At 41.7% G+C, this 16,225-nt stretch overlaps 1 protein-coding gene across 3 annotated transcripts in view; it reads right to left on the reverse strand.

The window, feature by feature from the left end:
* Positions 1-1,287: 1,287 nt before the first annotated feature.
* The window catches only part of septin9a (septin 9a), a 133,587-nt gene continuing 118,649 nt past the window's right edge, over positions 1,288-16,225 (reverse strand). For all 3 annotated transcript variants that reach the window (XM_072693336.1, XM_072693337.1, XM_072693338.1), the window contains 5 exons: positions 10,243-10,360; positions 6,504-6,599; positions 5,164-5,260; positions 3,676-3,727; positions 1,288-2,530 (listed from right to left, as the gene is read on the reverse strand). In XM_072693336.1, coding sequence (XP_072549437.1) covers positions 2,398-2,530; positions 3,676-3,727; positions 5,164-5,260; positions 6,504-6,599; positions 10,243-10,360 — 496 coding nt within the window. In that variant the 3' untranslated portion in view covers positions 1,288-2,397. The remainder of the gene's footprint in view (positions 2,531-3,675; positions 3,728-5,163; positions 5,261-6,503; positions 6,600-10,242; positions 10,361-16,225) is intronic.

Consider the following 16,225-nt stretch of genomic DNA (forward strand, 5'->3'; position numbering starts at 1 on the left):
GTGAAAATACTGATTTCAGAAATTGGCCTTTGACTGAAAGACGGAAGAGAACAAGGAGAAACGAGCGGCACTGTCGTAAATAAAAACCTAGTAATGCTCAAGGGCTAGTTTGACCGTTCACACGGTTCATACGACAGCATTTGTTGTTTTTAATGCAAAGCAAAACCCTGCTGAAGATTTTGAATGGGGTAACAAAGTAAAAAGGTTTGTAGTTGCGAGGTTTTGATACGACAGCGGTGTTGTAAAGGACTTTTGGCAACAGTATCATGAGCAAAAACTATTTGACGATAAATCAAGTCGATCATCTAGTAGGTTAGCTAAGGCATGTTTAGTATCTAGTTTTGTTTCCTTAGTTTTATGCTGGAGCTATGAGGCTGTTACTAACCTTAAGAGTCAATAGTCACTCAAATCTTTGCTGTAAATACATGACCACACGTCTCGGCCCACTCAAACTGCATCCGGAGAGAATTTCAGGAACTGATCAATTTAGCTATACATCTTAAACCCAAAGTCAAGTCTGTCCAAAAGACAAAAAAGAGGAAGAGGGTGGTTGGGTTCGAGTTTAGGCTGAAGTTCCATCCGGCTAAACTGATAATCCTGCTTTTCTGCAGGTCCTCATTAAGCTTACACAGGCTTGTTTATGTGGTTATGGGAACAGTATGATTTTCCGTGACCTATAAACACTCAAAACACAGCCCAGTCTCTTACACAGCTTGAGAAGTGTGTTGCTGTAAATTTACAAAACAAGATGTGGGTGACTATTGCCTTCTTGCGTTCGTTAGCTACATTAGCCTCATAACTCAGCGCTAAACTTTCAACTTTAAACGCTGAAAATGTCCTGGCTGATCAACTACAAGGTGGGTAAGTGTGAAATTTTGTCCATTTGACTTCCCACCAAACTATTCCTCTAATGACTGCAGACCATTTTTAATGTCCAGCTGGAGAGTCTATTATGTGCCCACAATCTCCAATAAATAAGCCCAGGGGCAGAGCAAAAAAAACACAACTCAGGAATTTCCTTGGATTGGAAATAAAATGTTGCGGTTTGGGTGCTAAAACTTATAAGGACAGCAATTTTACCTTAATTTCATCCTTTATGTGCAATTTACCCATGTCTGATCCCTTCGCCCTCCTGCCTCAAACTGTGGCAGCACGTCTGATCGGGATTATATGTATGTACAGAGCACGGTGAAAGCAAGGGACTGTGTCGTGCCCCATAATCAAACAATTAAAAGCAATAGCAATAAAACAAACAACCCCTCAATGGACCCCAACCCACAACCCCTCACCCCCCCGGCAGTACAGAGGCACATCAGGCATAATAAAAGCACTGTGGAACTGGACAGGTAAGCGGCAGTGCTGGTGTGGTGGAGGAAGAGTGATGCGTGATTACGGACGCAGCACAGTTAGCCGCTGGATGTTAATGCCTGGACTAATGCATGTGACAATGAATGCAAGATAATGCCATCACTAACTGGGAACATCATTAGCTTTCATTCATTCCTAATTCGTGGCACTCGCCTGAACTATTGCTGTAATAAAGCAGGCAGGCACTGGCGCGCACACACACACACACACACACACACAAATAGACCACACGTGCATCTGCGTTGAATATGCATATGGCATTAAAGGTGAACTACTGTAATATTCTAACAGACACATTTTGGGTGTTCTTGTTGAAATTAGAGCTCTTTTAGGAGCCAGATTGAGTTTCTCCAAGAACCTTCAGGTTTAGCAAGAACCAGAGGTAAGAAAAGATTTGTCTCTACAGGGGCTTAAACAGGTTGATTTATCTGAAGCCTGCTTTGCGGTTTAATGGATGAATTCATGCCCCGCCCACAAAACCATTCTTCCTCAGCTACTGTAGTGAGACTGGATGAGGTTTATCGAACTTCCATTTAACCTGATAAGAAACTGTGGTGCTCTTAGACAGGGTTATTCATTTTAAATAATATTTCTTACATATGCATGTGGACCGTTAGCCTATTAGAACAGATAAGTGCTATAATGTAATGGAGCTAATATTGGTAAGGGTGGTCATCTACAACCTGCCTGTGGAGCTTAAAGAAATCAATAGGGGGAAAACAAACAAACAAACAAAAAAAACCCACCTACGTAAGCTGAGTGTGTTATACAGGCAATGTGAGATAGCAGTGTGTGTATTTATGTATGTGTGTGTGTTTGTGTGTGTAGCTTTCACCCTTATCCAGGCTGGGCAGTGTGCTGGATCCCCTCAGAGGGGGAACAGTCAAAGTTAAGTCCACAATCAACAGGCTGGTCCTGCTGTGGCTGAAGAGCAGGGCGGGACAGAGCAGCGGCGGCTGGAGTGCACATGGACGAAGAGGAGGAGAAGCTGACAACGGAAGTGGGCAGAGAGAGAGAGATGTGAAGGCTCTACATCTCGTGAGAGGATGGGTGGTGTTCGGCCAGTCCATTAGCCTGCAGGTTGTTCTCGTTGAGGCGGCGGACGCGGTACATTTCGTAATGAATGCTGCTGGTGATGTCCTTAATGTTCTGCATGTGGGTTCTGTACAGAACGTGAGAGTGAGGGAGAGAAATTAGCACTCAAATGAAGGCTTGCACAAGATACGGCTCTTAATCGCTATTGTGATTTCGGAGCTGGCACTATAATAGGTCAAGACTCAAACATTAATAAAATATACGTTGAACAGGACAAAATAGGACTGTTTTTTGCTTTGTGGTCATTTGTGAATTTGTCATTTCAAACTCTGTGACCACAAACAGCACTGTTATGCTATCGGACACTGTTTTGAGTTTTTGTTGTTTTGCTGTGGAATCTAAGCAAATTAAACCCTAAGCACTGCACCCTCTCTTGACCCCTACCATCAACAGTGATCGCAAATGTTAAATCACACGGCCGACATCTAGCACTGTTGATCTGCTGCTGCTCAAACATGTCTGTGCTGAACAGCTTTTCAATTACTGTCAGTTTTTCGGCTGAAGTGCGACCTTTGACCGTTTTTGGCTGAAATGTTTTGCTAGCTGAAATTTCAGTGTGTCCCTGTTATTAAAATGTTTAGACTGTTATGTAGTCGGCTCTGTTGTGATCCAATAACCGGGGATAGCCACATCCTTCATGTGGAAGAATGGGACTCTTCATAGCCGCCACTCTAAAGCAAATTAAACAGCAGCCAAATCATCTACACAGTTCAGGCACATTTTCAGGTTTGTTGTGACTTTTTACTTAAAAACTTTGACAGACTGTGACAGAATTGTGCTCACGGACAATGGTTTCAACAAAATACACTAAAATGTCCATGAGATGAGAGCGCTGAAAATAGCTAGGGACGAAACAGAGATCGTACTGCAGTTTTACATTTCCATGTGCTTTTTATTCCTGATATGTCTTGTAATAAACACCCTTTCAATAGCAGACATACCTGACAGTTAACAGAACAAAAAAAACAGTGTTTTAATAAATGCCTGGCAATAATTTATAGTGCATTAAAACTAGCAGTAATTTATTAATAAAAGAAATCCATATAGACAATAACTGTTCTATCTAAAGGCCTTTTACAGTTTTGAGGGTTTAAAAAAAGTATAAAGCTTCTCAACACTAAACGGAGACATGGGTCCCAACAAAGGAATATGTGTATATTTAAATAATTGCCAATTCTTATTAATTAACACATTAAAAAGACATCAGCTTACCTGATAAGGAGGTCCCGCAGGTAGGCAAACTCGCAGTGAGCGATATTCTCAACTGCACAGGGGAAGAAAACCAAATACATCAAATTACAGTTACATCCAGAGAGAAGCAGAAAAAGGACACATTGATCAGCTATGCTGCTATTGAGCTATTGTAGGTGTCCAATGAAAAACACGCTTCTCAAAGGGTGACTTTACACAAATGGAGATGGTTTGGACAGCAGCAAAAATTAGGCTAATAACGTAGAACTTTCCATCTTGATATGAATTTTGCATTAAATAAATCTCTCTTGCAACAAAATCTCTTATCGCCATTTTTGCAGACTGTCCCCTTCTGACAATATGAATCTGTAGTTGTTCTTTACATTGTGCCCAAATTTCATGAGTAACGGACCAATAGAAATTCTCCAAAATGAACTGGAATAAAAATCTTGATTTCCACTCAGAGTTAAGGTGGTTTTAAAAGTACAATAATGATGTACTGGTCACTTGGGCCGACTCAAACACCTGAATACTTGAATAAAAATGTGATAGTTATTTATTTGCTGTGATCAAATGTACTTCTACACATATATTTCTGAATCATTTTGGCAGGTTGTTTCCTCATCAGCCACTAGGGGGGCTATCAGGGCAAGAGGTAGGAGGTGACGTGATAAGCCATCGAGCTTTTCAGTAATTTAATTTCTCCTGAAGCCTTCCTGGAAAGATAAGGCTGACGTCCTGACAAATTCTGTGTGACGAACGTGCGGCTGGAGAATTGTGTGTATAAATTATAGATTGTGTCAAAGTCAATAAATGAGCAGGAGAAAGCCACCGTTAAGCAGCAGCTCGGAAACTTCCGGGGCAGGAAATTAAAGCTGGTGTAAAAAGAGGGCTTTAATAAGAGGAACTGAGCTCCGCACAGAGATTAGAGAGTAATTACCACGTCATTTCTCTCTATAAACTCTTTAAAAAGAAAGCCAGCCTTTGACTGCTGACTGAAATTGAACAAAATGCTCAGAGTTAAGAAATTGAGGCGTGCGCACTAGGGAACACAAAAGAAGGCATTTGTCTTTTTAAAGCTCAGCTAAACCAGCTCATCAGCTTAATGCTCATCAAACTTGACTACCTTGGTATGAAAAGCAGGTTTCTTTTCAAAATGATTGTATAAAAAAAACAAAAAACAAAACATTGAAACTGTCTCAGGAGTTGAAGTGCTGAAGAGAACTGACACGGAGACAAGGAGTTAAAATGTGTGGCCTTTGGCTTGATTCTCAAGGTCAATAATATTTGCCACTGGCTCGAGTGGCTCCAGGTGTTTGTTCTAGTCAAGTAGAAGCTTTGGAGTCCTCTTGTTTAATCAGTTACATTCAGTCCTTATTAAATTAGTTAAAGATTAGACACCACTGTTACCACCTTAGTTTTTAACATGTTCAGTTTAGAGAGGGTTATCCGATACAGATTTGTATGTGATTTGTTCCAAACCAGTGAATAAGGCAGCAGAAGTCACACCTTCTATGGTTCCCCATTTGGTTTTCCTTCCCAGCAGCCTCCTCCCGTTCACCTGGTACTCCTGATCACTCCCGACAACTGCAAACGGAATCATCTCCTGCGGATCCACACAGAACCTTTAATACTCAGCTCCAGGTTAATGAACTCACCCAGTCATCTCTGAGAGCTATAATCCTTTATCATATAGCCCCATGATGTAATACAATCGTGAGCAAAAGTTTGAACACCCATGATCAAACGGCATTAAGTTTTTTAGGTCATATTTATGAAGTAGTGACGGTTCATGACTTTGATTTATGTAATACCTGGATCTGACTGAAGCGGATGTTCCACTTTGAAACAGCGCCGCAGTTACATTCAGCTGCCTGTAGCTGCTGCATCGTTTAAGGTGGAATGGAAAATTTCAGGTAGAAGCTAGAGAATAACTCCAGCCTCAGGAAAGCAGCTGTTTGTGTTAATATCAGAAACCTGCACTGTATTTATATCAGAAATGTTCTACTGAGATTATGTTTTAGCGAATAACGAGGGAAACATTACTTGAGTGAATAACTTTACGTGTGCTGGAAAAAGCAGGTTAGATGAACTAGAGGAACTAAAGCTGAATGTTGTCACATTTAAAGCTGAACGTGCTACACCCAACATTCCAGTCACACGGGTGGGACCGCACCAACCGGGGACCAGCCACGGCAAATCTCACAGGTGGGATCGCACCAACCGGGGGCCAGACATGTCAAATTCCAAAGATCGGACCGTACCATCCAGGGACCAGCCACGGCAAATTCCACAGGTAGGACCGTACCAACCAGGGGCCAGCCATGGCAAATTCCACAGGTGGGACATTACTTACCAGAGTTAAAATGTACAAATGTACAGAAGTGTGTTCTCTTGAACACGTATTGTAAAAATGTACTGAATCATTATGATGCATCAATCTGAAACTTTTAACTGCAGCGATTTTGGAATTTTAGATTTAGATTATAATCTAAATCAGGCTCAACAATGTGGATGGAATAATGAAGGAGGAGGACTCTCTCAGACCTATTCAGCATAACCTCAAACTACCAGCTAGACGTTCACAACCGGGACACAACTGAATGCTCTAAAAGACCAATAATTTCAAACACATTAAAGATGGTTGTGGAATGGACGAAGCAGACTAACATTAAGCTTTTGGAAAATGTTGTGTGGGTTTTTGGGAGATTCTTGTCTTTCTGTTAAAAGATGTACACTAACCCCTCCTGCTTCAGAAAACGAGCAGTTCAAAGAAATCACTGAAAGCACTGCACAAACACAGTACACCTAATAAAAGAGGCTCAATGCTGGCTGTAGTCTGCACTTACCCGTATTTTCTCATTGATCAGTCTGTCCTCTGCATCTTCATCAAACTCCTTCTGAGGATAAACGTCAATACTGTTGGCCCGCAGCTCTTCCCTGATCTGCGAGAGCACACACACACACACACACACACACACACACACAAACGTATGTATGTGAGTACTTGTACTTTATGCTAAAAGAATGTCTTAGCACACACACATAAAACCATCAGGATAAGTGAAAGAGCTACAAGACAGACAGCATGAGTAATAAGTGGAAGACACAAAAGCACCAAGGATGAGCTACATTACACCAAATCATACTCTCTGCTATTGAACTAAAAGACACTCTTGAGGTCTGAAAACATTGAGTAATCTCACCAGAAAAAGAGAAAACAAAGGGTTCTTTACACGCTATACACATCTATTACAAACATGCTTTTTATGGAACCAAAACTGCTTCTCCTGTGGCATCACTGAAAGCACCTGAAACACCTTTAGTTTTAAGAGTTTAACATACACTGCATGTCCAAATGTTTGTGGACACCCCTTCTAATGAATGCATTCAGCCACTTTAAGCTGCACACAGCTAACACAGATGTGCAAATGCACACCACAGAGCTTGTCTAGTCCCTGTAGAGAAGTTAAGCCAATAGAATAGGACTCTGTGGAGCAGCATCTTATAAACATCCTACAGGTACCATGCCTAATGTCAGGTATGGGCTAGAGGGTTATTAAGCCCCCCACCAGCTCCATAAAATAATTTTGAGAGGAGTTTGGGAGTTGTAAAAAGCCTTCCCTGGACAGAAGAGACAGTTACTCCAACAAAAGCAGGATAAACCCATTTTTAAATACCCTTGAAAGAAACCACTATCAAACTGATGTCCCAATACTTTTGTCCATATAGTGTATAATGAGTTACTTAGGCAGCATAATGATTAATTGTTAGCTGCAGCCCTACCAACAGCTAATTTTACCTCAAGTCACTTAAAAAGCAGATATGTTCAATGGCTGCAAATGTCAGGGTGCTTCTAAAAGCGAGTGATGGAGGATTTCTCTCTGCCTTGTTTACGAACACATGGAGCGCTGCTGTAGTTCGTTTCCAATAATAGCTGTTTAAATGAACGGCTGTCTTTTTCAATTACGCCTCTCACATTCCTCCCTTCAGGCTTCACCATCAAACATCTCTAACATGCCCACGCTGTGCTGTCAAAGACAGGAAGTGACGTTGCGCGTTTCTGCAGCCGCCACATCAGCAGCTGAGCTTCGGCCAATCCCTGACCTCAGATGAAACCGCTCGGCCAATCGGACTCGACCCTTGACGATCGTGCACATAAAAGTGTCCTTTCCCCCTTTCTCTCACTCGTCTGTAAGTGAAGCTGGAGCCAGAAAATCTGGGCTGTGTTTCAGAAAGCTCAGAGGGATTCCCGGAGGGAGACGCAGACCTGCTGTTAGAACTCACCGCCAGCAAACACACACAGCAAAGGCTTAACGCTTACTTCTGCAACACGGACGCAAACTTGCTTATGTGGTTTTTGACTCTGTAGGACATGCTGTGATCTATAAAAACAAACAGAATTCAGGCTTTGAGATGTCGAGATGTACATTTGTCCGATTTTACACTTAGTGACCACTGAACAACCTCGATACTGCTTACATGACGTTCCAACAGTTTGCTTCTCTAGTTCAGAACAATAAACACTAGGCTAATGTTGCTAATAAATGTTGCTAATAAAGACTGGACTAGACTGTCAACAACCTCATTGCTGTAAATACAAGCCCATAAACATGTTCTAACGCCTTCAATACGCATCCAGACCTTTATTTCTTCGACACAGACAAACCCATGTGGATTTAGAACAGGATTAGACTCATTTTAATCTATAAAATGAAATAAAGGTCTTTGCAGAGCCGGATGTTGGGGCAGCCATTTCAAATTGGTTCTCCTTTTTGGTTTTCCTCTTGCTTTGCCATCGCTGTCATTTTTCTTTTTCTGTGCAGTAAAAACAGAAGCCACATTCTGAATGGCAGTATGAACCACCTAAACATGTCCACCGGGTTTGATGAAGCGGTCTCAATATTGAGCAGAACGAGTGATCGAGCCGCGAGTGTGCATGCTGCCGTTCTTCCTTTTACTCTGCTGCTGCAGTGAGGACACTAACGCTACAGCTTTACTTCCAGACGGAAGAACCACCAGAAGAAAAACCACCTTCAAATACTCGTATGTGGCCGAATGACCGGAGATCTTTGAGCTGTAGTTTAGTTTACAGAAAGGTAAGCTCAGTGTTTGAAGATGCTCTCCTGACTGGTTATGAAACACTTGTATGCGGCAGGTTGTTTTACAGTCAATTACAGCCAAAGGAATTGTGACCGCCCTTAGGTCTGAGCATTTGAAATAATATAAACAATGATATTCAGACTTTTGACTGCTTTCTGTAATAACTACATAACAATACTTGTACTTTTACTTTCAGTACTTGAGTAGTACATTTAAGAATAAACTACTTTCAATACTTAAGTACCAAAAATGTTGAAACCTTAAGTACTTCCACTTAAGTCTGAAGCTTAAAGAACACTTTGACTCAAGTCACTTTTTAGATAGAGCACTCATACTTTCTCAAATCTAGTACTTCAACTCTAGTACTTTATACATGTCTGCAGAGACCACATGGATCAAATCATATGAAGTCATATGAAAATTTCAGGAAAGAATAAAAAAGAAAAAATATAAATAAATAAAAAATAAATCACTGACAGGCCCCTCATTCATCTCTGAGCATCTCTCACACATGAGTGCATTCTATCTGCTTCTGGATGTATTGCTTATGACTCAGTTACTTGAGGTTATAGTTCTGTTGCTCACTAATTTACAAAAGGACATGCTACTTGCAACCTAAACTGACCTAAACCGCATAGAATAGAGCAGTATCAACTAACTGCTGCTGACCCTCGATCTAATGCGCTACATTAAGAGAGTGCTGCATTAAAAACAGAGAGCCAATGTTTCAATAGACTGGAAAATTAAGCACATAGTTTTGGCCCTCTTTCATGTACAGATTCCTCTGCCTTATGCTGGCCTCCGTCAGGTCCTTTGAAAGAAACTACAAGCATCTCCAGACAACAAACGTACAGAGCCAGCTGAACCTCTACAAAAGCAGCATAGCAACCGTAAAAAAACACAGCCCAGCTGTTCCCAATCATTTAAAAACAGCAATTTCTGGGCCAAAATCTCCAACTAGCTCACAGGGCTGGAACATTTTCTATCATATCAGTGACTAATGCAATTAGGATTTAACTGCAGTATATTCAGAAACATAAACAAAAATGACTTAATATGACTTTTATTCCATCTTAACCTTATTATCCACTATTTAAACAGAGTGCAAACTGGCAGAGTTATTCTCACTGTGAATAAGTGAGGTGTTCAAGTTCAAATCTGCCAGCTTAATAAATGAAAGATCAACCTCGCACATTTTCAAAAAACAAAAACAACATCAACTTTAAATGAATATAAAATATAAAAACTACTACTGTGTACTGCTCAGATTATAAGCGTGTAACCTAAGGTGTTGTCCTGGTGCGCGTTTTGCACAGAAACTGCAGAAGCAGAGCTGTTTACCGTCATTTTTAAAAAGTGCTGGTGGAAGTGAAGGGATGTCATTAAAACCAATTACCATCCCTATTCTAAAAGCACAGAGTGTTAATAATTACATTTTAGAGCAAGAGGCAGTTTATATTTTTAGGACAATGTTCAGCAGCCAACCTTCTTCTTGAAGAAGTCTCTCTCTTCCAGGGTCAGCGTGTCCGCCTTTGCGATGACTGGGACAATGTTGACCACTTTACTGAGACGCCTCATGAACTCCACATCCAGTGGCCTCAGACTGAGAAAGTGAGAAAGGAGAAGATGATGTTAAATTACAGCTTTCCAAATGGATCCATGTTTGTAAACTCATATGAAATCCTTATGGCTTCCAAACAGTCACAGAAATACATCTGGCAGAGTTTATGATTGGTCAGAAGGGGCACAGGTCACTAATAATAGGATCTTCATGGGATTTTGGCAGTTACATGATACAATCTAATAATGGAATAAAGATGCAATGGTTTTTTACCCAATAATCTGAAATGTCAGGTATACCGTGGGCATCACAGGGTTGTGGCTTCGATAGCTGGGTCTACATAGCTGCCAGTAAGAGGTTGAGAGGATTAAGTGTCTTGCTCATTACAGGGTTGTGTGTTTGATATCCAGGCCAGTCATGCTGCCGCCTGAGCAAGGCAAGGTACCCTCTCAGCTCTAGTTTAGACACAAACATACTATTGTACTCATAAATATTTTGTGTGATTTCATACATGTTCGTGTTCTTTTAACCAGTGATCTCCAACCCTACCCAAGGAGAGCCATCGTCCTGCAGACTTCTAATTCAACCCCAATTCACCTCACAAGATCTAACTAATTAAGAGTTAAAGCCTCCAGGAAGAAAGCTCCCCAAAAGGAGGGTTGGAGACCACAGGTTTAAACATGTACAACTTCTCCTTAAAGACACTCAGTATTATTTACAGTTCCCATCACTTTTTTTCTGAACCCGTCTTTACAAAAGCTCACCCAGATGTGCTGCTGGTGGGTAAATTGAACATATTCATATATGACTGCTGGGGGCCAATCAGAAGAAATCTAGAGTCGGATCTTAGTACCTCTAACTAGCTGAAACTAATGTAAACACATTTAAGCAAGGAATCCCTCATTAAAATGAAGCTTTTCTGCATCAGTGTTTGTTTAGGTGTCTAAACACCTCTGCACAGCACTTCCTACAACATGTAGCACCTCAGTTACACCTCCGGTACAGTTTACAAAGCAGTATGAGCACATTTACAACACAGAAATGGAAAAATGGGATACAGAACCATGCAGTGCTACTGATGAGGCAGGAGATGTTTACCACCAGGGGGCAGACATGTCCACAAATCCAAACATCCATACATCCCTAACATTTCAGTTCACTTTCAGCTGTAAAGGCACTACAGCAGCAGATTTAACAGGACTAACAGGGAAGAGAACAGAACACAGCATTGCTTTCTATATACAGAGGACGTCAAAAAGCCAGAAACAATAAAACTGCTCTGCCTGTATGATATGAACAAGACAGCTTACTGTGACCATGCTATTGTGTGTGTGAAATTCCATGCAACACATTCCACACACACGGGCCCAGCCTTTGTGAGACACTTACCAAAAATGTTATTGTTGAAAAACAGAACCAAAAGTGAAGGAATGTATTTTCTGACAGCCCCCTACACCTCCCCTCTGGTATCTGACCAGCTGAAATACACTGTACAGTCCAGCCAGCCTGTGTGTTTCTCTCCAATTGGCCGAGCTGTTCAAAGAAACCCAGCAGCTGCCACACAACACACACACACACACACATACATCTGCAGCACTGGGTAGCTGGATAAACAGCAACCCTCCGTTTGTGGAATCACTAAAACAAGGCTTAGTGTAAGACAGACCAGAGCTGGCGGCACAGAAATCTCCAGCTGGCACACAGTTCAGTGTGTGTGTGTGTGTGTGTGTGTATATATATATATATATATATATATACACACACACACACACACACACACACACACACACAGATAAAGAGGAAAAAATAATGATCTCCTAACAACGATGCAGATCAAGGTCTGTCTGTTGTCATTGTGGACATGTTGGATGAAGGAGAAATGGGCAGGTGTGTGGACCTGATGGACCCTTGGGTCAATTAGCTGAAGTCATGTGACTGGTGTGTACAGAGATATATGATAATATGACCAGTTCTCCTTTACTCCACATGGAAGGCCAGGTATAGGCACAGAGTACTCCAGTACCTGGAGAAGCAACAGGACCAGGATGCACAGTGGGAAAAAGAGAAGATGGTGGAGAGAGTGTGATGCTCTGGGCAAACTCTGGTCATGAGCCTTTATGTGGGCATTCAACTTGGTGCCAGACACCACAGAGCTTCTTCAGGACTAGAATCTATGTCTTGAGTGTTAAGAGCTGTTCTGGAGGCTTGCAAAGGGCCAACAGCATATCACATTAGGTAGGTGGTCAGTGTCATGGCTGAAGCTTCAAAACCACAGGGAAACATTAAGCTTCTACACAAACTCTGTGACTTGGCGGTATGGAAACCCTGGCTTAGACAGCAGTAGATCACAGCAGAGTTATTAGCTGAGGAAGAGTTGAGGATGGAGGACAAAATGAAGGATAAGCCAGGAACTTTGTTTCGAACATGTATCTGGTTTAAATATCAGCCTGACTTACCCGAACATCACGGCTGGAAGACTGCCAGAAAAACATTTCCTATCACACAGCACTGGGAGGAAGAGGCATGCATACGCACCAGTCTGTTTTATGGCCTGTTGAACTTTTGAGACCAAGCTGAATATACAGTGGAGGCACATGACATGAGCATGTATACATGAACGCAGGCACACAAGCTATATCCAGCCTGGTACACACGCAAATCATCAAACTGTGCCTCGAAAAGGGGTCAGCCACTGTGAGATAATACACTCACCACGCACTGCATCATGAACGCTATATTAACACTAGCTAGGGCCTCCCTTTGCTCCGAGAACAGCCTCAATTCTAGGTGGCACGATGTTAAAAAAAACATTCCTGAGAGATTCTGGTCCATGTTGACATGACTGCAACACACTGCAGAATGTTCACCAGCGCTTCCAAGCTGTGAATCTCCCATTCTACCCCATCCCAAAGACGTTCTACTGGACTTGGATCAGGCAAACGTATCTTCACATTCATGAAACCAGTTTGAGGGGTCTTTTGCTTTGTGCTTTACCTCCACCAGCCTTGACTGCAGGTTGGATTTATGCTGCTGACAAATGTCTAAACTGTTCCCACCAGAGGGCGCCCTGCTACAACAGTGGCCAAAACATTGGAAGTTAAAATATTGGAACTGGTTCCAAAAATATGACTGAATATATATACACATAAAGACACAGAACACCATGTCCAAATGTTTGTGGACACCCCTTCAATTGAATGCATTCAGCTACATTGCTGACAGTTTCACAACTGCACACACAGTTTGTCAAGTCCCTGTAGAGACGTTTTGCCAATAGAATAGGACTCTCTGGAGCAGATAAACACAATGCCAAGTGTCTAATGCCAGGTGTGAGCTAGAGGGGTACAAACCTCCCAGCACTGAGCTGTGGAGCAGTGGAAGAGTGTTGTTGGAAATGATGGTTGGTGTTTTTAAAATCCCCTTGGTTTCAGAAGAAACAATATAAGAGGGTGTCCCAAAACCTTTGTACAACACACTGAAAGTTGATCCTTGTTTCTCGGGTTGGAAATGCATTGAGGGACCTAGGAGGGTTAAATGAGAAATTTATAGAATTCAACAAGGCAACAGCCCCCCCTGTAGGATACTAACAATATATGTTTTACACAGAACAAAGACTTCCAAATCTTCATACATAAAGATGATAAACGTGCCCTGATGTTGCTTATTACATATAACCAAGACAAGCATGCACAGGCTTTATTATTCTTAAAGTTCTTGGCACAGATACATACATTTGGCCCTCATCAGCCAATGAAATTACACCTTGCATGCACGAACACGAGGCCCGAGCAGGATTACGCTTATCATAGTGAATTTTATGCACTTTTACTTTTGCCAAAGCACACAGATTGCTCACCATGATAAGCAGAGTCTCATTATTCTGCTGTAGCTTGTATATTTGCACTGAGGCTTGCGTAAATGGATGTTGTTAAATGATAGATGTGGTTTAGAGTTTAAAAAAAACTCTGCACATAGTAAAAATGCAAAGGTTTCCTGCACCCCCCTGCAACCTAAACCTTCAGCAAAAACATAAATGGACAAAGGTCAAGTAAACACAGATAAACACACAAACCAGCAGGAAAAGAACATGGAAAACATGGCCTGTCCTATCTGTTCATCTGGACATGATCAACTTCTCATCTTCAACACCACGAAGAGAGAAGTCTTGCTAAAACACAGTAGGAGAATCAACACAGTCTATTACATCCACTTCCACTGTTTCTTCATTCTTTCTTGTTGCACAATTAGTGACCCCTCTACACCTGCTTATGCTAAATTTCAGACCACCATCCCCTATTAATGAAAAGTGACCTCCATAGGACCTTAGCTGCACTGCTGACCAGATATTGTTTGTGGGGTGGGCTGTTTTCCCATAGCAGACCAAAGTTTGATTCTCTGACTGGGCAAGTATACCATGCTACACTAGTAAAAGCCCTGAGGCAGGAGCCCTAACATGACATTCTGCTTCTATTTAACATCATTCAAATATAAGACGCTTTGGATAAGGACCTCAGACAAAATGCTGTAAATGCAAATGTAACGGCATAATGGGTTCATAGTAAGTTTATGTTTATGACTGCACGGTTTTCAGGTAGACCAGCAGTTCACAAATGTTGTCTACAAAAACATTACACCACTAGTTACACTACAGATTGTGGGGGGAAATAAGGGTCTATTTAGAAAACCATTTTAGGGAAGTCATTGGTTAACAACTTGCAGCTAGTCTGTTGCAATATAAGTAAATTAGGCTTTGACAGCCCCTTTATCTACATAAAAATCAGTGTAGAAACGGTGTTACGAGTCTTTGCACCGCAGTGTTTTGAGGTTCCTATTATGTCTCGAATAAGACGCTTGATAAACCCTTTAAGTGTTGCTCAGTCTTTTAAGAAATTACAAATGAAGACAGAACGTTGTGAGGACAGTTTCCTTCACCAAAAAGCTCTTTAAAATTAGAGAAAACTAAAGAGGTCTGACAGACTCCTTAATAAAGCAAACAACTTCGCACACATCCAAAATTCAGAGGTCCGCACTCCAGGAAGACCATTAATCCACACTACAATGTACCTCAATATTGAAGTATCGGGCATAACTTTCTGGGTCATGTGCAGGAGTCCAGTGTGAGAAGTCATCCCGCTGCACCATTGCAAGTGCAATCATAAGGGTAGTATGTAAAGTACACAAGTGTGGGGTTAGAAGTGCAGGAGTAGGCTATAGGGTTAGAAGCGAGCCGAAACTGTGTGTAGCTGTCCAAAATATTAAACGCTCTGCGGTTTAATTCCAGTTTTGTGTTTATTGGGAGGAAAACACACAGTGAAAGTAAATGTGCTCAATGGCCATGACTGCCATATTATTCCACTGGAAATCGATTTATGAAGAGACTGTGTAAAATACTGGATGTCAGTTAGCCTCTTTAGGCCTGCGTGGGCAGGAAGCCGATGTAATGTTTAGATTGAGGGTGGGAACGAGAGAAATGCTGCAGATTTACTGCGGGAGCTGGATGAAACCTTGCGGGAGCGGGTGGGAAAAGGATGAAAAATCTCTAGCGCTTCACCCAGGCGCTTTGTAGCTCATCTTTGGGTGTGTTTATACTTGTAAGCTTTGGTTCCAATAATACAAACCCTGGTGCGAACCAGGACTGGCTGAGCAGGTCGGTCTCTGTCAGTTTCTTAGCGTAGAAGTATGAACACAATACGAACCAAATGCATCTTAAGTAAACAAGCACAGAATTGTACACAAGTATGGGTTCACTCCTGTCCCCAAAATCTAGTACCAAGCCAGCCCACTCGCTCCACCAACTTGCTGTACACATCGGCTACACTGTTTCTCAAAACTAGCCATAGCAAATTTAGGACGTGTGTAAGTTGAGACGCAGCCACAGAAATGTTAAAATGTTAGTCTTACGTACAC

This window comes from Salminus brasiliensis, chromosome 12 (genome assembly GCF_030463535.1).
Source record: "Salminus brasiliensis chromosome 12, fSalBra1.hap2, whole genome shotgun sequence".
In the NCBI taxonomy this organism is placed as follows: Eukaryota; Metazoa; Chordata; class Actinopteri; order Characiformes; family Bryconidae; genus Salminus; species Salminus brasiliensis.